The sequence below is a fragment of the Mesoplodon densirostris genome, chromosome 8 (genome assembly GCF_025265405.1).
Source record: "Mesoplodon densirostris isolate mMesDen1 chromosome 8, mMesDen1 primary haplotype, whole genome shotgun sequence".
NCBI lineage: Eukaryota > Metazoa > Chordata > Mammalia > Artiodactyla > Ziphiidae > Mesoplodon > Mesoplodon densirostris.
In genome coordinates this window covers 19,980,268-20,001,887 of record NC_082668.1, presented here as the reverse complement: position 1 = coordinate 20,001,887, position 21,620 = coordinate 19,980,268, and the positions used below count along the sequence as shown (strand labels likewise).

General features: G+C 52.4%; 1 protein-coding gene across 1 annotated transcript; it reads left to right on the top strand.

Annotated features, from left to right (window-relative positions):
• The first annotated feature begins 687 nt into the window (after window positions 1–687).
• VIL1 (villin 1) lies at window positions 688–21,592 on the top strand. Its single transcript, XM_060106481.1, has 19 exons — window positions 688–762; window positions 1,086–1,160; window positions 2,320–2,516; window positions 3,916–4,024; window positions 4,198–4,308; window positions 5,887–6,089; window positions 6,204–6,282; window positions 6,504–6,602; window positions 7,563–7,716; window positions 8,280–8,380; window positions 8,472–8,609; window positions 9,213–9,371; window positions 10,596–10,775; window positions 11,361–11,506; window positions 12,164–12,308; window positions 12,752–12,940; window positions 14,490–14,558; window positions 15,803–15,943; window positions 21,479–21,592. The coding sequence occupies exons 1-19, from the start codon at window positions 688–690 to the stop codon at window positions 21,590–21,592; spliced, it is 2,484 nt and encodes an 827-aa protein (XP_059962464.1).
• The last annotated feature ends 28 nt before the right edge of the window (window positions 21,593–21,620 follow it).

The following is a 21,620-nucleotide window of genomic DNA, read 5'->3' as shown; positions in this document are numbered from 1 at the left end:
ATTCTTTTGGGTGTGTACACTTTTCAACCCTTATTTATTCTTTGATTTCTTTTTAAAAAAGTAAACTCTGTATGATGTATATATATATTTTGTTTGTTTGTTTGTTTGTTTGTTTGTTTTTTAACCAGGCATGGCTTTGATCAAAACTTTTCAGGAAGGAAAACTGTTTGGGGCTAGATCAAGAAGGCCTTGATTGCCAGGCTAAGGAGTCGGGGGAGACTTTTTGCAGTAGGTGATGAGGGCAGGTATTTAAACAAGAATGACAGGATCAGAGCTGGGTGAGAAGACTGGAGGATGCGCCCCCGGCCAATCAGGGCCCAGGGTGGGGAACCTCCCCCAGGTCCCTGAGCCTTGGCCTCGGGGCACTGAAACCGAGGCACCCCCAGGCCTTCTTTTTTTAAATTATTATTTATTTATTTATTTTTGGCTGCATTGGATCTTCGTTGTGGTGCGCGGGCTTCTCCTTGCGATGGCTTCTCTTGTTGCAGAGCACGGGCTCTAGGCACGTGGGCTTCAGTAGTTGTGGCACACGGGCTTAATTGCTCCGCAGTATGTGGGATCTTCCCAGACCAGGGCTTGAACCCGTGTGCCCAGCATTGGCAGGCGGATTCTTAACCACTGCGCTACCAGGGAAGCCCCCATGTCCTCTTCTTACTCTGATACCACTTCTCCCCAGGCTCATCCGCCATGACCAAACTGAGCGCCAAGGTGAAAGGCTCCCTCAACGTCACCACGCCCGGGGTGCAGATATGGAGGATAGAGGTAAGGACCTGCCTGGGCACAAAGGGGGCTCTGCAGGACTGGGATGGACCAAGGGAAGGGAGAACCCTGGGATTACTGACTGTCCTCCATCCTGCCCTGCTGGAATGCGAGCCCCTGGTGCCTGTCCCCAAGTGCCATCCCCACCCCCTCCTCAGCTATCAGGCTCCTTTTCCTCCCCACCCTCCTCACATCCATTCACCTTGTCAGTTTTCTCATGCCCTCTTCCTCCTGGCCTTCCTTTCTTAACTCTCCATTTGGTTAAGGGAGGCAGGGAAGGTGGGGCTCCTCGGTGGTTGACCCTCTGACCTCCCTTCCCTCCCTAGGCCATGCAGATGGTGCCTGTTCCTTCCAGCACCTTTGGCAGCTTCTTCGATGGTGACTGCTACATAGTCCTGGCTGTGAGTGGGGGATGGGCAGGGGAGGGGGCTGAGCAGAGAGCAAAGCTCACGGTAGCAACATAGAGGAAACTTGAGGCTGGGGGCAATGGGAACTGCCGCCTAACTTCACCCCAGGACAGCATTCACTGGGTGTTCCCAGCCTAGAGGTAGCTCCGCAGGGTCAGAGATGTAAGAGGCTCTCCCTGCCCTTGGGCTGTGAGCTCCCAGCTGGGGTGACCATCTGTGGATTTACAGTCTTGGGGGATCTTCCGAACTGGTGGGATGTCACCCTACCTTGAGCCCATGTTCCCAAAATCTGTAGTCAACTTCATTTCACCTTCTCAGTTTTTTCCACATCCTGTATTGTTAACACATTTGTACTTTTCCTTATATTGATTCACTTTTAAAATTTAAATCCATTTATTTAAAAACTTAATATCATTATCATGAATGGAACACAGTGTCCCCTGTCACAAACAGAAAGTAGCTATAAAATATTTCCATAGGGCTTCACTGGTGGCGCGGTGGTTGAGAGTCCGCCTGCCGATGCAGGGGACACGGGTTCGTGCCCCGGTCTGGGAAGATCCCACATGCCGCGGAGCGGCTGGGCCCGTGAGCCATGACCGCTGGGCCTGTGCGTCCGGAGCCTGTGCTCCGCAACGGGAGAGGCCACAACAGTGAGAGGCCCGGGTACCGCAAAAAAAAAAATTTCCATAATCAGGGACTTCCCTGGCGGTCCAGTGGTTAAGACTCCGCACTTTCACTGCAGGGGACGTGGGTTCAATCCCTGGTCTGGGAACTAAGCTCCTGCATGCCCGGTGGCGTGACCAAGAAACCAAAATTCCATAATATTTCATATATACATTTCATTGTATACCACCCAATCACCTATCAGACCTCTGATGGTCTGTGCACATCACTTTGGGAAATGCTGTAGTCCAACCAAGTTATTTCCAAGATGAGATGAGGAAGGCCCAGGTGGGGGAAGTCACTTGCCCCATGTCTCAGAGAGTCTGACAGAACTGGGCCACGATGCAGGGCTGCTGACTACCGGTCCCATGAACTACCCCATGCCAAGCTCCCCTGTGGCCCAGGCCCCACGAGCTTGTGAAGCAGGGAGGCAGGGAGAGGGCTGTGGGAGCCCAGGACCTCGGGTACACTGGACATGCCCTCTCCCTAGATCCACAAGACAGGCAGCAACCTGTCCTATGACATTCATTACTGGATCGGCCGGGACTCGTCCCAGGATGAGCAAGGGGCAGCTGCCATCTACACCACACAGATGGATGACTTTCTGAAAGGCCGGGCTGTCCAGCACCGCGAGGTCCAGGGCAACGAGAGCGAGACCTTCCGAGGCTACTTCAAGCAGGGCATTGTGTACGGAGGGGCGCGCTACAGGCTTGGGAATGGAATCAGGGCTGGGGAGGGACACCAAGGCTGGGGGGCAGACCTGGGGCTGGAAAGGGAGCCTGAGGCTGTGGGGGGAGCCCCTGAGAGTAATTTTTGTTCATCTTTCTAATCTTCCACCCCCATTTCTGCCGCTGCCCTGTCCTTGGTCTTCATCTCTCTGAGTGTGTCTTTGGCTGCCCCGGAGGCCATTCTGAAATTCTGTAACTCTGCATACCATGAATTTGTGTAAATCAACCCCTATTTGAATGTCCTGGAGAGCTCAGCACCAAAGGAGGCCCTCCAGGGCCTCATATCAAGTCTCCCCACTGGCCAATGAGCATATGACTGCTCCTTCTTTCTCTAAAGAAAAATTTCACACTAAAATCCAGATTTCCAGCTTCTTGAAAAATCTGAAGTTCTGACCTCCCGGCTTTTCCCATGGAAACACACGGTCAGGAGCCAAGTTGCTACTGACCTGTGGGATAGGCCAGGATTTCTCCAGTTAGCCACAGTCCCCACCCTTCCTTTTTGTCTTGCTCTCCTTCCTTCTACACTCACAGCAGCAGTCCACTCCTTTGAGCACTTGAGGTGGTACCTCTCCTGGCTTAAGTCTGCTTGGGCTGCCATAGCAAAATACAAAACATACAAAAACCAAAAAATAGATTGGGTGGCTTAAACAACAGAAATTAGTTTTCTCACAGTTCTGGAAGTTGTCAAGTCCAAGATAAAGGTGTCGGCTGATTTGATTGCTGGTGAGGTCTCTCTCCCTGATTTTCAGATGGCCACCCTCTCACTGTGTCCTCATACGATGGAGTGTGAGCAAGCTCTCTAGTGTCACTTCTTATAAGGGCACTAATCCAATCATAAGGTTCCCACCCTTATGACCTCACCTAGGCCTCATCTAATCTATTACCTCCCAAAGGCTCTATCTCCAAATACCATCACATCGAGGGCTAGGGCTTCAACATATGAGTTGGGAGGGGACACAATTCAGTCCATAGCATCTCCCCTCTTTCCTTCACTTCAGTCCCCTGTCCTTAGAATCCTATCTGGTCCTTCTACATTACCACATTACCATGTACCCGTCTTCGCAGGGCTCTCAACAGGGCAAGGACTAGCATGAGGTGAGCGAGGCATCTAGGGTACAAACTCCAAAGAGGCACTCACTGCCAGGGTCATGTAAATTGAGGCAATAGACCGACTTTGCATGGCCCTGAGAGTGAGTGCCTCCTTGGAGTTTGTGCCCGAGGGGCCTCATGCACCTCCCTAGTCCCAGCCCCAGCCCTCAAATGGCCCCCCTGGCAACCAGGTACCCAAGATCTGGGAGGACGGGGACCTATCACACCTTCCAGCCCACTCCCTTGGGTCAGTTCACCTCTCTTCACAGGATCCGGAAAGGGGGTGTGGCTTCTGGCCTGAAACAAGTGGAGACCAACTCCTATGACATCCAGCGGCTGCTACATGTCAAGGGCAAGAGGAATGTGGTGGCCAGAGAGGTGGGCATCAACCAGGGCCCTGGGCATGGCCTCCTCTCCCCGCTCCCAGCCTGGGTGGAAAGCAGAGGCTGAGGAGGGGTGAGGGGCAGAGAAGGGGTGGAGAAGAGAAGATGGGTGATGGGGGTGATGGATGGGGTCTGAGAGGGGTCTGCGCCTGCCCCATGGCTCTCCAGGTGGAGATGTCCTGGAAGAGTTTCAACCGTGGGGATGTTTTCCTCCTGGACCTCGGGAAGCTTATCATCCAGTGGAACGGGCCAGAGAGTAACCGCATGGAGAGACTCAGGGTAACCCTGCTGGTGCACCACCCCTCGCCCCAAATCCCACCCTGCCCCGACCTGCTCCTGCACCCAGCACCCAGCCTCCCTCCCAGTCAAACTTGCCAGACCGCTGCCACACCCCCAAGCAGCCCCCATTTCCCCAGGCGTCTCTCCCCTGACTGTCCAGGGTACTGTGTTTGAAGGTGGATCTGAGTCTTCACGTGTATGGGGAGAGCGATGCGTGCTGGAGTTCGCGTGTGTGTACCCTGGCTGACCCACTCAGGTCTAATGAGTCCCTGCTGTGTGGCAGACCCTGTGCCAAGCATTGGGCATCTGGTGGTGAATGAAATGGGCAGCGCCCTGCCCTGGCTCTGGCCTCCAGCTGGCCGTCCAGTGGGGAAGACAGACATGGAGGGCAATATTGGAGAAGTGAGGGGTGGGGAGTGTGGCGCTGGGGGTTCTGAGAGTTCTAAGAAGGCTTCTGGGGGGAGGCAGGAGAGAAGTGGCTGGCGGGGAACCTCCTAGCTCAGCCAGAGCACAAAATGAGGGCTTTGAGGAGCTTGGAGCAGAGGGCGGGTGGGTCTCATAGGACATGTTATGTGGTCAGAAGTCTGTGTGAGAGGGTTGGGTTTTGTTCTCAGTGCCCGAGAGGCCGTTGAAGGCCACTCTGACTTTTGACAAGCGAGAGGGGGTGGAGGGTTTGAGGACACACAGGGAGCCCCTCTGGCCGTCTGGGTGAGGAGTGCGGCTGGGAAGGTGGAATCACAGGACTTGCGTGTCAGACTGGGGGTGACGAGAGAGGGGCGAGGCAGATGTCAAAGGATGTGCTTTTTGTGGGGATGGATGGAGTCCCATTTCCTGAGATGGGAAGATCAAGAAGCAACAGAGTTGGGGAGAAAATCAAGAGTTCGGTTTGGGACATCTTAAAATGGGGTTATCGTGGGAGTTGGAGAAATAGGATGAAAACAGAGGGCTGGGCAGGAGACAGATTTGGACCTGAGTGCAGAAGCCTTGGGACTGGGTGAGAGGGCTTGGGGCGGGGGGGAGTGGAGAGAGAAGGGGACCGGGGTGGAAAGGCCAGTAACTGAGTAGTAGACGTTGGGCAGAGGAGGGTAAGCCAGCCCTGTGTGTGAGTGTGCGTTTGGACATCTGTGTGAGCACATGAGAGACTGCTGTGTGTGTGTGTGAGTGTGTATGTTTGGGCATATGTGTGAGCACATACGTGAGCCTCTGTGTGTGTGTGTGTGTGTGTACACGGCTTTGGGGCAAAGAGACTGAGGACTGTGGTCTTCAGGGCTCACCTCTTATGCAAAACTGTGAAGTAAAATCACAAATTTCAAACAATGTCAAAAACGAAGGCCCAGTAAGTCCCCTCCAGACCCTCTCCTGCCCAAGAGGAAACCTGCTCTTCCTGGGTTTTTTGCCTGGTTTCCTCACATGCACCTAAAAAGCCTGGTCCCCCATGAAAAGGGAAGGGCCGGGCAGGTGCCTCCCGCTTGGGGCTGCTGTAGGGGGCTGGGCTCTCCAGGTGTGGTTTGGGGTGGCAGGCACTGCCCTGTCCCCTGCCCCCCGCCAGCCTTCACGGGTCCCGGGGCCTCCCTGCAGGGCATGACCCTGGCCAAGGAGATCCGAGACCAGGAGCGGGGTGGGCGCACCTACGTGGGCGTAGTGGAAGGGGAGGACGAGAAGGCCTCGCCGCAGTTGATGGAGATCATGAAATATGTGCTGGGCCAGCGGAAGGATCTGAAGGCCGCCATGCCTGACACGGTGGTGGAGCCGGCACTCAAGGCTGCCCTCAAGTTGTACCAGTGAGTGCCCAGCTCCCTCTGGGCTCCTCTTGACCCTGGGGGACTTCCTGGGGGAGGATTCCCCAGGCGAGGTCCCGGGACCCCCCTTGTCTATGCCGCACGTTTGTCCTGCAGCGTGTCTGACTCAGGGGGAAACGTGGTGGTCAGAGAAGTCGCCACGCGGCCGCTCACACAGGACCTGCTCAGTCACGAGGTGAGAGGGTCTGGAGGACGCCCCCAGACCCAACTCCCATCACCCCCCTGCCCGCCACCTGCCCGCTCTCCCCCAAGTAGGAGCGGCGCCAGGGGCCTGGGCGGCTGTGGAGGAGGGGGTGGCGTGTGAGGGAAGGCGACCTCGTGTGCCTGCAGCTCCCCCAGCCCAGCTCCGAGGGCGCCCTCAGGCTCTCACCCTGCGTCCTTCTCTCCCGCCTCCAGGACTGTTACATCTTGGACCAAGGGGGTCTGAAGATCTACGTGTGGAAGGGGAAGAATGTCAATGCCCAGGAGAAGAGGGAAGCCATGAACCAGGCACTGGTGGGCCTGGGCATCAGGGAGGAGAACTTGGAGGAGAAGGCAGAGAAGCCGACTCCAGCAGGGAGAGGGCAGCGGGGTCAGGGCCAGGCACAGCCCCAGGCAGAGGCCAGGGAAAGCTCCGAGCCTGATTTAGCTCCCGGGGGTCTGGATATCCGCTCTGTAGCCATCTTGGCGGGTCTAGGCACGTTGCATAGCCAACCACCCGGCAACCTGGGGGCCTCTGAAGAATGCGGGCTCCCACCTCCAGCTTGGCTGGGACAAGGGAGGGAGAAATGGAGTCTGGCCTTCCTACAAGAGGGGGTTAGGGGCTTCCCTGGTGGCGCAGTGGTTGAGAGTCCGCCTGCTGATGCAGGGGACGCGGGTTCGTGCCCCAGTCCGGGAAGATCCCACATGCCGCCGAGCGGCTGGGCCCGTGAGCCATGGCCGCTGAGCCTGTGCGTCCGGAGCCTGTTCTCCACACCAGGAGAGGCCACAACAGTGAGAGGCCCGTGTACCGCAAAAAAAAAAAGAGGAGGTTTGGTCAGCATGGGGCTGAGGCCAAGTCAGAGTTTGGGGTCCCTGTAGGAGTTAGAGTCGGTAATTCTAAGTGGCTTGGGGTCAGCGTTGGATTGGGGGTGGGGTTCAAGGTTGGAGATGGAGGCTGGGATCAGGTTTGGGTCAGATTTGACCTTGGGGCTGGGGTCAGAAGTGGGTTTTGAGGTTAGTAGTGGATTCAGGGTTGAGGTCAGAGCCAGGTTGGAGGTGGTGTCGAGTTTGGAGTCTGGTTTGGCCTTGGGGTGGGGGTCAGAGCAGGGTTAGGTTTGGGGTCAACCTGGGACTGTGGTAAGATTCTGGTTTGGGCTTGGGACCGGGGTAGATTAGTGGTTGGGTCTGGTTGGGGTTAGAGCCAGGCTTTGGCTTTCACTAGGGGGTGGGGACTGGGGGAGGGACACAGGCCCAGCCACCTCCTTCTCTTCCCAGAACTTTATCAAAGCGAAGCAGTACCCACCGAGCACAGAGGTGGAGGTGCAGAATGATGGGGCCGAGTCAGCCGTCTTTCAGCAGCTCTTCCAGAAGTGGACAGTGCCCAACCGGGCCTCAGGCCTGGGCAAAACCCATGCCGTGGGCTCCGTGGGTGAGGGTTGGCCCGAGGCAGGGTGGGACCAGAAGCCGGGAGTGGGGCCCAGAGAGCACAGACCTGTCTCCTGCCCTCCTTCCTGAACACACCTCTTGCATGTGCACTTTCACCCTGGCTCTGGACTCCCCAGGTTGGGTGGGGACACAAAGGGACTTGGAGAAACTCGAGTTGTCACAGAAAGGGAGCTGAGAACAGCCTGACTTTCATTTGGAGTGGGGTTGGGTCTCCCTGGAACCCAGAAAACTTTAGTCTCCTGGACAATATTTGCTGAGGGCAAGCTCTGTGCCAGGCACCTGGGGGTGGAGAAAAGGGTTGTCCTTTCTCTGGCTGCTCTGGGAGGCCCCGGTGAAGCATGAGCCTTACTGGAGGGAGATATGGTTCTGTGTTATAACTCTGCCATTCTCCAGCTGCATGACCTTGGGTCAGCTACTGAATCTCTAGCCTCAGTTTCCTCATCTGTAAAATGGGTCTAAGAATTGTAGCTTCCACTCAGGGCTGTTGTGAGAACCTGGGGGAACTCAGCTGGTGACACTGGGTTTCATGATTCCCCCTCACTCCAGCTAAGGTGGAACAGGTGAAGTTTGATGCCACGTCCATGCACGTCCATCCTCAGGTGGCTGCCCAGCAGAAGATGGTCGACGATGGGAGTGGGGAGGTGCAGGTATGGCGAGGGAGGAGGGTGGCCCGGGATGGGTGGGGAGGGGTTGGCAGAGCCCGTCCTGGACCTCACACTAGCCTGGTACCCGCCCCAGGTATGGCGCATTGAGGACCTAGAGCTGGTGCCTGTGGATTCCAAGTGGCTCGGCCACTTCTATGGGGGCGACTGTTACCTGCTGCTCTACACCTACCTCATTGGCGAGAAGAAGAACTACCTGCTCTACATCTGGCAGGTCAAGCCACACCCCACCCTGTCCAGAGCATAGCCAGCTCAGCTCCCCCCTCCACTATACCCAGGCTAAGTGGCCATTGCGCTTGAATTGAATATCTCTCGTGATGGGGATTTCACCCCTTTTCTATCTTGGAACTGCTTTGGCTGTGAGATCCCACTGACACTGAGTATCCCCACTCACAACCCTTTCCCCTTTTGATTCTCTGAGTCTCTCTTCCAACTCCCATTCCCTTTATCTGCTCTGACTGTGGGTTTCTATGTCCGGATGTGAGGGAGCAGGGAGATGCTTGGGTGCTGGGGTTGAGTGGTGCAGTAGCCATGGTGTTTCCCTGAGAAAGGTGCAGCAAAAGCAGGAGAGGAGGTTTGGGGTCAAGGTGGGTCACGGGTGGACTGGGGCTGCAAAGAGATTAGGTGTGGGGCTGGGATCAGAACTGAGGTCTGGGTCAGGTGGGGATTTGGGCTGTGTCCGGGGTGGGGCTTGGTGGGGAAGACAGTTGGTTTTGGGGCCAGGCAGAATTGGGGATGGAGTTGTGGCTAAGGCTGGGGACGGAGTCAGAATCGGGGGCTGTCCTCATCCTACCCTTTCCATCCTGCTCATCCCCAGGGCAGCCAGGCCAGCCAGGATGAAATCACAGCCTCGGCCTATCAAGCAGTCATCCTGGACCAGCAGTACAACAATGAACCAGTCCAGATCCTGGTCCCGATGGGCAAGGAGACACCTCACCTCATGTCCATCTTCAAAGGACGCATGGTGGTCTACCAGGTGTGGTTGCTGGACCGGGGTGCCTGGCAGTACGAGCAGCTGAGGCGGGATGGGCATCCAGGAGATGGGGAAGGGGACATAGGGTGGGAGCGGGGCTAGGGTGAAGCCTATTCTCCCTAGGAGAGGACTGTTTGAGGCTCCGTCATCTATGTGGAATGGTAATAGAAACAGCAATTCAGTATTTTATTTTATTTTATTTTATTTTTTTGCGATATGCGGGCCTCTCACTGTTGTGGCCTCTCCCGCTGTGGAGCACAGGCTCCGGACGCGCAGGCTCAGCAGCCATGGCTCACGGGCCCAGCTGCTCCACGGCATGTGGGATCTTCCTGGACCGGGACACGAACCCGTGTCCCCTGAATCGGCAGGCGGACTCTCAACCACTGTGCCACCAGGGAAGCCCCAATTCAGTATTTTTAAAATCCATTTGATAAACACTTAGCACATAACATACAAGTACTGTTTCTCTCTACACCCCTACTCCTTGGGCCCTCTCCATGAAAAAAGAAGTTATTGTGGCTGGATCTGCCTAACGATGGACCTGTCTAAAATGCACTGGCGCCTTTTGACATAATGAAATAGCCGTCTCTTGCATTCCTTTAAGCAATAATCTGGTTATTGAGCACTTACTAAGCATACAGCCCTCTGCAAAGCGCCAAGGGGGAGAAAAATGCCATGCTAATGCCATCTTGTTGGGCAACCAGTGAACCAACAGTCCAAGGCACTGTGTGCTTAAATGCCAGAAATATGTTGCATTCAAAGGGGAGCATGCATACAGTAATCAGGGAATAGGCCTAGAGTCCATGATGGAAAGGGGGTTTGGAGGAGGTCTTGACATTGGGGTCAGAGTTGAAGAGCTCAGCAGAGGTAAAATGAGGGCATGCGATGCAGGGGCACAGCCAGGACAAAGGCCCAGAGGAAGGGCCCCATGGGGAACAGTGAGAAACTGGCCAAGCTACATGGAGGGTTTGGAGAGAGCTGAGAGTGACTCTGGAAAGGGAGTCTCCACCTTCAACATCAAGGGCCGCGCTGAAAGCTGGGCTCTAGTCTGTAAGCCGGATGAAGGTTTCAGGCAGGGAAGCACCCGTGACCAAAGCACTGTTTTGGAAGGACTGCAGTCTGGTGGTGGTGTAGAGGACCGGGCGGGCAGCAGACCCACCCCACCTCTGTCGCCCCTCTAACCCCCATCACCTTTACTAAGTTACTCCTGCCCCTCTCTCCCTGCAGGGAGGCACCTCTCGGGCTAACAGCGCGGAGCCTGTGCCCTCCACACGGCTGTTCCAGGTCCGGGGGACCAGCATCAACAACACCAAGGCCTTTGAGGTCCCAGCCCGGGCTGCCTCCCTCAACTCCAATGACGTCTTCATCCTCAAGACCCAGGCTTGCTGCTACCTGTGGTGTGGGAAGGTGTGTGCAGGGTCCAGCCGCCTCCCCCTCCCCGCGTGCGTCTTGGCGGCCCCCCAGCCTCAGAGCTGCCTCCCCGTGTGGGTCAGGGCAGGGGCCTCTGGCCGGGTAGGTCCCCCTCTCTGGTCTCCCTGATGCCTCTAGCCCCGCCTCGCTCCTTCGCGGCGCTGGGTCTGGCCATCCTGATTCTCTACCTCTGTGTCCGAGTAGGTCTCTCTCCTTCCGTTTGTCTCTGGACACCCATGTCTGTCCCCGTGTTGCTCTGTCTTAATGTCTTGGGTTCTCTCACTTTCCCCGTGCCTGTAGCTGCCTCCCCATTTATCTCTGTCAGGAGGGCTCAGTCTCTTGGAGACTTCCTCCTGCCCAGTAGGAGTGCAGACTCTCTCGTCTCCTCTGCCATCCTTTGGGGCATCAAGGGCAGAGGAGAGGTTGGGAGAACTGCCCCTGCCTGGGCCGTGTGCGTGGGCCCCTCATCCAGGAGAACCTCCCAGACCTGGGAGCTCTGGGCCAGTGCATGTGGTGGAAGGAGGGGGAGGCGTGACACTGGAGATGGGCTCCCCCAGCACAGCCGACCCCCCCTTTTCCCAGGGCTGTAGTGGGGACGAGCGGGAAATGGCCAAGGTGGTTGCTGACACCATCTCCCGGACCGAGAAACAAGTGGTGGTGGAAGGGCAGGAGCCGGCCAACTTCTGGATGGCCCTGGGCGGGAAGGCCCCCTATGCCAGCACCAAGAGGTAACTCCCAGGTCCCTCGACCGCCAGCTCACTTTGCGAGGCTGGAGAGCCTCCTGGCACCTCCACCCACATGGCCCAGAGCCTGCAGCAGGTATGGATTGAGAACTCTGTGTGCCAGGCTCTCAGGGCTGCCAGGTGAGTAAGGGGCAGCCCAGGCCCTTGGAGCCTCTCAGGCACTGGGGCTGTGTCTGTGCTGCTTACCCCGGAATGCCGGGGGCCTGGTGGGGGTATTTCCACAGCCATAGGAGGCAGCTCAAAGAGAGGGGCAGGGTTATAGGTGTGCCCTTTGGGAAGAAGATGCCAGGGTCCCAGCAGCTCCTGTCCTTCCATGCTGCCACAGGACCCAGATGCTGAGGAACACAAGCTGTAAACCCTCTTTTTCTAAAGAAGGTCCATGATCCACTATTCCCCAGTTCAAAAGCAAAAGGGCATGTACTACAGTAGCAGCAGGAGGAATAGAGGGAAGATATCAGGAAGAACTTCCTAACAGGACTATAAAAGAGCCACTGAAATATATGTCCTGGAAGATCGGTGGGAACTTCTCCCTTGGAGAGCTCCTGGACTCTTGGGAGGATGCGGGAACTTTTGTGTGGTCAGAAGAAAGAGCATTTTCCTAGGAGACAGGCTTTCCAACGTGATCTCCTCTCCACCTTGCAGGCTGCAGGAGGAAACCCTGGTGATCACTCCTCGGCTCTTTGAATGTTCCAACCAGACCGGGCGCTTCCTGGCCACAGAGATCCCTGACTTCAATCAGGATGACTTGGAAGAGGATGATGTGTTCCTGCTAGATGTCTGGGACCAGGTAGGTTTGAGGCCTGGGGACCTCCCTTCCCACCACCTCAATCCCCAGAGCCAAGAAATAGTGGCTTTAGGGATCGGTAAGGTTTGACGTTTACTTGGCTCCCATATACGTTCTCCCTGGGAGTGGTGTTATGAGCCCAAGAAAGAAGAAGGCAAGTAGAGAGGAACATGCCTGGAGGGACTGCAGGGCAGGATGTATTCTTCTCCCAAAGTCCAATTCATTTCATGAGGTAGAGGAGTGTTTTTAAGGGTCTTTGGCTCTGGAGAGGCTGGGAGTCACACATCTGCAGAATATCTAGGGAGAGGGCATCTGTCCAACCTCCATTTCCAGAGGCAAAATCAAGGCCTGATGGGGCCTGCCCAAGGTCAGGGGCTACTTCTGGACATCTGAGCCTTGGGGAGCCGAGAGAGGACAGGAAGGACTGACCCTGGGTTGCTCCACAGGTCTTTTTCTGGATTGGAAAGAATGCCAATGAGGCCGAGAAGAAAGCTGCAGCCACCACGGTGCAGGAATACCTCAAGACCCACCCCAGCGGCCGGGACCCCGAGACCCCCATCATTGTGGTGAAGCAAGGACACGAGCCCCCCATATTCACGGGCTGGTTCCTGGCTTGGGATCCCTTCAACTGGAGTGTGAGTGGCCCCAGCCCACCTGCTCCTTCCAGCCAAGTGCATCCTTCATGGCACATCGAGGGCAGGGTGGACTCCTGGCTTTTCTGTTCATTGTGATGGACGACCTGTGATATATCTGTAAAGGGGTTTGAGGAGACTTAGAATAAACAGTAAGGCTGCAGCAAGACCATTAAGGCCCCTGGTGAGGGAGAAGAAAGGAAATCTATCAAAAACCTAGGCTAATGACAGTGTCTTGCTTGTGCACTAGATTCAGCTCAAAGCTCTTGGACATTATTGGTAAGAGCTGTACTGATTATTTAAATGCAAATTAATTAAAATTTGCATTTAAATTGATTAAAGAATTGATTTCTTTAAAATTAAAGAATTGATTTCTCACTAAATTAATGAATTAAAGAATTGAAATTAAGGAACTGATTTCTCACTAGTCACATGTGACTGGTGGGTACCATATTGGACAGAACAGAAAAAGAACATTTCCATCATCATTGCAGAAACTTCTATGGGACAGCATTGGTGGGTCCTCTGAACATGTCAGTTCTAAAGGAAAGTGTCTAAAGACGGATGTCTCCTGGCACTAAATTCTAAGCAAAATGGGTCCTATACGTGGTCCTTACCTGAGGGACAGTGAATCAGATTTCCACAGGATTTTCTAAACTGGTCTCAGATAGAAGCAGAGGGCAGCTCCTCAAAACGGAACCCCAGTGAATGTTCTCTGAAGGAAGGAGGAAGGCTAAGGTAGAATGAATGTTGGCCTGGTGGCTTTGGGTACATGAAATTGACACAACAGATGAGATTAGGGAAACAAAGCTTAGATTAATTTCCTCAAATGTGTTTAAACAAATTCAGTGTTTGATGAGCTAGGTTTAGTCTTGATGATGGATTCAAACAAATCTCAAGGCGGCACACCTAGATGCCAGAATTTCTCAAATCCAGGTCAGTGTCCCAAGTCAACAACTCTGGCAGGTCTTCCCCCGCCTCAGGTCTGTGCTGGCGTCTCTTTCAGACTCATTCATTCACTCACTCACTCATTTATTCATTCACTCATTCATTCAGTCAGCATAACTGGAGCTCATAATGTGCCATGCTTGCTGCCAGGCCCTGGGGATGTGGAGATGGGGCTCCCCATGGAGCCAAGGTCCCCTGTACTCCACTCCTCCATGGTAGGGTCCCCTCCAGGCTCTGAGAGGAGCCCCCCAGTTCTCCAGGACCCCTCAGTCACCCAGAGCCTACACAGTGTGGGCAGGGGTCTCAAGACTGTGGGCGGCTGCTTAGACCCCGAGGGTGGGGAAAATTCACACTTTCCATCCCCATGTTGGGCCAAGCAGGGCAAATAGCCCCCTGCCCCAGCCTGTTACCTGTCAGCCCTTCGTGCTCATCCTTACCATCCAACCTCCTTTTTCAGGGACGTCCTCCAGCCTCCCCCTGACCTCCCTCATCTCCTTCTCTCCCCCGGGCCCTAGGCCAGTCTTCTTTCAAAGCCTGAAGGAAAATGTTCTTCCGTCTCCTCTGCTGAGACCCAGGTCTAATTTGTTACTTACTTTACCTGCAGAATGCCAAATCCTATGAGGCCCTGAAGGCGGAGCTTGGAACCTCTGGGGACTGGGGCCAGATCACTGCTGTGAGTACGGGGCAGTTGGCGGTGGCCATTGACAATGGTCAGACCCGTGAGAGCTGAGAAAGCTCCACGGAAGATGACAGGGTCCTCTGCTTGCTTTCCATTGTTCCCTCCCACTTCTCCTAGAAGTTCTTCTTGCTGTTTAACTTCAATGCCTCTAGCTGTTTTGTCTCCTCCATTCCCCAGTGAAATGGTTCCCAAATTTTATCATGCATGAGTCTGGGTGATGGGGAACTAGGGGATGGGGGAAGCTTATTAAAATGCAGATTCCAAGGTCCCACTTCCCGAAATTCTGGTTTGTAGAGTTGGGCTGAGACCCAGTAATATGTGTATTTTTCACAAAGGGCCCAGGTAATTCGATGCAGTTAGTCCACAGATCACACTTGGGGAAATAGTGATGTCTCTACTCTCATCACCCTGGGGATTCCCTTCTCTGGGTAGAATAACCTTTTCCTCCGATGTTTCAGTTAGTTCATGGAAATGTGTTCCGCCTACGGGCCTAGGATGTGGAAATAGGAAATCAAAGTTCACAGGCCTGTAGGGGAAACAAGACCAAGTAGACTCTGCAGAAGTGTGTCCAGAACATGAGAGCAATTTCCCAAGCATGCTGGGTTATCAGCAGATAACACGTGTGGCCCCTCAGCCTCACCCGCAGGCTGGGAACCCTGTGGCACTCAATAAACCCTTCTTGGTTGACGGATGGTGCAGGCGTGAAAGCATAGATAGATAGGTCAAGGCTAAGTGAATTTACGGATGACTGTTTCACAACAGATAAGAGAAAGAGGGTCATAAATGTCCAAGGTAGACCTCGAACATTAGGGTAGCCATGGAGAAGTTCATAAGTCATAGAACAAAAGTCATCTTACACCAACTGGCTTTGGCTGAATACAGACCGCCAAGCTTTAGCTCATGGGTCCTGTCCAAAGTGCCATGTTTTTATGAATGTGTGTATGTGCGTGTGGACAGTGGGAGGCGCGGGTCATGGAAGGCTTCTTCTTTGTTTGTTTGGTTTTTTTTTTTTTTGGCCACACTGCAGGCTTACGGGATCTTAGTTCCCTGACCAGGGATTGAACCCGGGCTCTCGGCAGTGAAAGCGCCGAGTCCTAACCATTGGACCGCCAGGGAATTCCCATGGAGGGCTTCTTGAAGGAGGTCCCCTAGGGTCAGTGTTGACTTCAGAGAAAAAGGCAGCCTGGGAGGCAGCCACATACCAGCTGAACTAACAGTGTTTTCCTTTTCTTCCCTAGGAGCTCACAAACCCTAAACTAGACGTGTTCAACGCTAACAGCAATATCAGTTCTGGGCCTCTACCCATCTTTCCCCTGGAGCAGCTGGTGAACAAGCCTGTGGAGGAGCTTCCCGAGGGCGTGGATCCCAGCAGGAGGGAGGTGGGTCAGACTCTGAGAAGGAGGACGAATCTGATTTAGTGAGAGATTTCCTCCTGAAAGGTGAATGGGAATTATTCAGGCAGAGTGGGTTACTCTTGGAGAAGGGAACAGTATACACGAAGCCCAGAAGTAGGAAGTAAACACAGCTTGGGCAAAAGGACGAGGCGGCCAGAGCGGTGGGGTGTGTGGAGCTGGGGAGGGGCGGCTGAAAGGGGGGCGGGGGACTGGGCAGTGCCTTCTACACCAGGCTAGGGGTGGGCGGTGTCCATTCTAAAAGTCAAGGGGAACCATTATGGTGAAGTTGGGGAGTGGCAGTCAGGTTTACGCTTTTCAAAGACCACACTCTAGTTGCTCAGTGAAGAATGGACTGGAAGGTGGCCAAAGCAGCAGCCACAAGTCAGGCTGTGAGGTAGACGGGAGCCTAGAATAGATGGTGGCAGGTGGAGGTGGGGGTGGGTAGAGAGAAGGAGAAGGTTTAGGGAAGTATTTCGGAGGTTAAGTCAACGACACTTGGTAACGACCGGATAAAGGTTGTGAGAGGGGAAAGTTGTGTCATTTTCTGAGATAAAAATCCTGGGTCAGACCCAGCTTAGAAGGGGACAATCATGAGTTTAGTGGCAGCCATGTCGTTTGCAGCACCCAGGAGACATCCTGGTTGAACTACATGTTTGGCGGGCTGGCAATTCAGGGGAGCACCGGGGAGGACACTCATTGCCACAGGGTCCATCAGGTAGCCGCACCTGCTGTCTGTGTGGACCACTTGGGGGAGAGAGTTTGGCAAGAAGGGCTTGTTAAAAAACACATTTCTGGACTCTTCGCTGGTGGTCCAGTGGTTAAGACTTTGTGCTTCCACTGCACGGGGTACGAGTTTGATCCCTGGTCAGGGAAGTTCCGCATGCCATGCCGTGCGGCCAAAAAGAAGAAGAAAACAAAACCCACATTTCTAGTATTCATTCCCACTTCATGAAGGTCTAAAATAGACTGCAAATCTAGCCTGAGAGGGTACTGAGAGAAGAGAAAATTTACTCTGTGTATAATAAACCATAAAGAAGTCTTAGAGATAAATTAATGAATCTACAGAAGTGAGATGACTATTTTCTCCAGGAACATCTGTTATGGGTTTGGGCCCGATATATGCATAAGTGTATTGTTTCCAGAATATTGCATCCTGCCCATCACCTTTAGAACCCTTTTATGCATTCTCTCCCACATCCACCCATGTGTCCTCACTGTAAAACTGGGATGATCCCAATATCATATAATATTATATTATTCATAATAATGTTACAAATATTATTACTTGCCCAGCCCCTGGTACATAGGAATTGCTCTATACATGTAGGCTGTTATTATCATTGCTTGTTCTGCACCTGAGAAAACTCAGACCCAGAGTGGGGAAGTGACTTGCCTAATGTGATGTAACTAGTCAGTAGCAAAGTCGGAGCAAGAATCAGGTCTTCTGAGTCCCGCTGGTACTGTCATATCATGTAGCACAGAAAAAGTATTTCTAAACGGAAGGGCAGACAACATTATTATTATTATTATTATTATTATTATTATTATTTTAATATTTATTTATTTATTTGGCTGCACTGGGTCTTTGTTTCAGCATGTGGGATCTTTAGTTGTGGCAGGCGAGCTCTTAGTGGCAGCATGTGGGATCTAGTTCCCTGACCAGGGATCGAACCCGGGCCCCCTGCATTGGGAGCATGCGGTCTTAGCCACTGGACCACCAGGGAAGTCCCCAGACAACATTATTGAACCAGGTGATTAAAAGGGGGCTAAATATTGACAATATATTTTGTTGGTAAGGCTGTGGAGAAACATATATTATTCTGTTGGTGTGAGGGCAGAAAGTTACAACCCCTGTAGAGGGGAATTTTGCAATATCTAACAAAGTTAAATATGCATTTACCGATTTTAAAACATGGAAGCTAAGTAGATCGCTAATTTTGAATATAACAAATGGAATCAAGACAACCCCGCCGTGGTAGAAGCAGTCTAAAAAGTCTTAGATTCTTTTTAAAAAATCAGTTGCTGCTGATTTCTCTTTTTCATTGTGGGAGTAGCGTGGATTCTTGCAGCAGAGCTGTGGGCTCCATGCCAAGTGGGGAGCGTGGACAAGCTCTCTGGCTGCTCCAGACACAGACGTAGTAGCAGGAGGGTCACCTGTTTGAGTACCAATGAGTAAACCACAGAGAGGCGGGTGTGGGCATGGGTGAGGCCAGTAATCAGCTGGTAGGACCACAGGGTTTAAGAACAGGACCAGTGGAAAGATACAAGTCCACTGGGATGGGCAGTCCTTGCCCTCTAGCCTGGGGGTCAGAGTCCAAAAGTCTCAAACAAGCTGCAGAGCCAGCTTGGGTGGGACAGAGAGAGGGCACCTAAGGCACTTGCAGACCATCGAGACGGCTGCCACAGCTGTGAGGGACCTTCTTCCAAAACAAGGTGTTCCACTGCCCTGTCTGGGGGGCGTGGGGAGGGCTCCCAGGAGCCTTGAGCAGAAAATGCCCAGAGGTGGGATGACAGGTTAGAAAACTGGGGCTTCAGATACACCTGAGCTTGAAATCCATCTACAGGTGTTTACCAAGAAGCTGTTCAGTTCAGGGCTCTCTGAGGGAGTCACAAAAACATTCTCCAGGGCAATCCTACAGAGCAGAACAGCCCGGATTGAAAAGAAACCCGTTGCTCTCACCCCGACTCTGTCCCCTTCTGGTGCCTGGGGGAGCAGAGATGGAGGTGGGAGATGCTCTTTTCTAACAATTTTAATTTGGGGGTCTTACTTGAGTATGCCTTGAGGATACTGGCCAGCTCCCAGAAGTTTCACTACTATATCATGTTTGAACTGGGAGCAGAGGTCATTTCAGTCTTATGGCTGAAGAGACCCAAGGTCTAGAAAGGTGACTCCCAGTCGTGATTTTCAAACCAAGAGTGAAAAGGTAGAATTTCGCTATCTAATCTTCTAGATTATCCACAGGATGAGAGAAGCTGGTACATGTCATTTACCCAAATATTTTGTTTTCCACTCTATAGCTAGGCAAAATTTGGCTCTAAATTTGTTTTGTGGCTTTCCTAGCTTCTTTTCTTAGCATCTTTCCCCTCACCTCAGTTGTACCCCTGCTGCTACCTGCCACCATCTCTAAGCAAAACCTGTTCCCACAAAATAATGGCTGATGCATTCACAGTGGAATATAGAAGCCTGGTGAGGTTTAACCAGGAACATGTTGCCTTTTAACTAGGAACAAACCTAGAAGCCAAGAGAGATGAAGATAACTATAACGATAAAATTCAGTCACCTGTGAGCACAGTAGTATACATTGCCGGTCTGGGAGGGAAAGATGACCTTTACAGGATCCCTGAAATCACTCAGGAAAGGGGGTGAGTGTGGTGCAGTGGAGCATGTATTGGGATCAGATGACCTGAACTTTCTTTTTTTCCCCTTTTTAAAAAAATTATGGTGAAATATACATAATATAAAATTTACTATCTTAGCCATTTTTAAGTGTACAGTTCAGTGGCATTAATAAACACATTCACATCATTGTGCAACCATCAACCCTGCCCACCTCCAGAACTTTTTCATCTTCCCAAACTGAAACTCTGCACCCATTAAACAACTCCCCCATCACCACTCCTCCCCCAGCCCCTGGCACCCACCATTCTGCTTTCTGTCTCTATGGGTTTGGCTCCTCTAGGAACTGCATGTGAGTGGGCTCATACAGCATGTGTCTTTATGTGACTGGCTTATTTCACTCAGAACAGTATCCTCAGGGTTCATCCATGTTGTAGCAGGTGTCAGAATTTCCTTCTTTTTTAAGGCTGAATAATGTTCTGTTGTATTTATATACCACTTTTTGCTTATCTATTCATCTGTCAATGAACACTTGGGTTATCTCCACATTTTAGCCATTGGGAATAATGCTGCTATGAACATGGGTGTACAAATCTCTCTTCAAGACCCTGCTTTCAATTCCTTTGGGCATATACCAAGAAGCAGATTGCTGGGTTATATGGTAATTCTTGAGGCATACCATACCGTTTTCCATAGTGGTTCCCAGCAATGCACAAGGGTTCCAGTTTCTCTACATTCTTGCCAACACTACCATTTTCTGTTTTTGTTTCGTAATAGCCATCCTAGTGACCATGAAGTAGTATCTCATTGCAGTTTTGGTTTTTGTTTCCCTAATGATTAGTGATTTTGAGTGTCTTTGCATGTGCTTATTGGCCATCTGTATGTTGTCTTTGGAGAAATGTCTAATTAAGTCCTTGCCCATTTAAAAAAATTAATTTATTTTTGGCTGCATCATCAGAAAATAGTTGCAAGTCATCAGATATAAGACTTGCAACTATTTTCTTCCATCTGTGTGTAGTCTTTTTTTTCCCCCAGGCATGTTTGTTTATTTATTTATTTATTTGCTGCACTGCACACCATGTGGGATCCTGGTTCCCCAACCAGGGATCGAACCCGTGCCCCATGCATTGGGAGCGTGGTGTCTTAACCACTGGACCACCAGGGAAGTCCCTGTGTGTCATCTTTTGATGCACAAAATTTTTTAATTTTCATGAAGTCCACTTTTTCTTTTTTTCTTTTGTTGTCTGTGCCTTTGGAGTCACATCTAAGAAATCACTGCCAAATTCAATGTCATGAAGCTTTTTTTTTTTTTTTTTTTTTTAATAAATTTAGTTACTGGGCTTCCCTGGTGGCACAGTGGTTGAGAGTCCGCCTGCTGATGCAGGGGACTCGGGTTCGTGCCCTGGTCCGCAAAGATCCCAGATGCCGTGGAGCGGCTGGGCCCGTGAACCATGGCCGCTGAGCCTGTGCGTCCAGAGCCTGTGCTCTGCAACGGGAGAGGCCACAACAGTGAGAGGCCCGCGTACCGCAAAAAAAAAATTTAGTTATTTATTTTTGGCTGCGTTGGGTCTTCGTTGCTGCATGCAGGCTTTCTGTAGTTGCGGCCAGCGGGGGCTACTCTTTGTTGTGGTGCACGGGCCTCTCATTGTGGTGGCCTCTCCTGTTGTGGAGCACGGGCTCTAGGCGTGTGGGCTTCAGTAGCTGTGGCTCTCAGGCTCAGTAGTTGTGGCACATGGGCTTAGTTGCTCCACGGCATGTGGGATCTTCCTGGACCAGGGCTCGAACCCGTGTCCCCTGCATTGGCAGGCAGATTCTCAACCACCAGAGAAGCCCTCTCCCATTTTTATAGAGAGGAAAACTAAGACCTAGAAAGAGAAGCAACATTATAACCAAGCTAAGTCAAATGTGGTAATTCTTATTTCAGGGTTAGTGTGAACTTGACCCTGGTCCAAAGAAAAGCAGCTCTATCTGCCTCATGTTGTTACCATCCTTTTCATTATGTTCCAAATTCAGGGATCAAATCTCTTGGATCTCAAAATGCCACCTCTCCCCTTCCCATCCCTTTCCTGGCCCTCACATTGGCTGTTTTTGCTCACTTGATTTCTGTACACACCTATATGCCTCAACAAGTCGAACTCTGGCAAGCACGTGACCTTCGCCCTCTGGCTCCTCTCCTCTTCTAGGAGCACCTGTCTGTTGAGGATTTCACCAAGGCCTTGGGGGTGACTCCTGCTGCCTTCTCTGCTCTGCCCCGATGGAAACAACAAAACCTCAAGAAAGAAAAAGGACTGTTTTGAGAAGCAAGAGTAGCTGTGGTTCAAAGCA

Bases quoted from the DNA above. Each gene is read 5' to 3' on its own strand.
- VIL1 (XM_060106481.1), top strand. From the start codon at position 688: ATGACCAAACTGAGCGCCAAGGTGAAAGGCTCCCTCAACGTCACCACG. The intron at 6,603-7,562 runs GTGGGCCTGGGC...TTCTCTTCCCAG, and splicing joins AAGCCATGAACCAGGCACTG to AACTTTATCAAAGCGAAGCA. The intron at 12,309-12,751 runs GTAGGTTTGAGG...GTTGCTCCACAG, and splicing joins TGCTAGATGTCTGGGACCAG to GTCTTTTTCTGGATTGGAAA.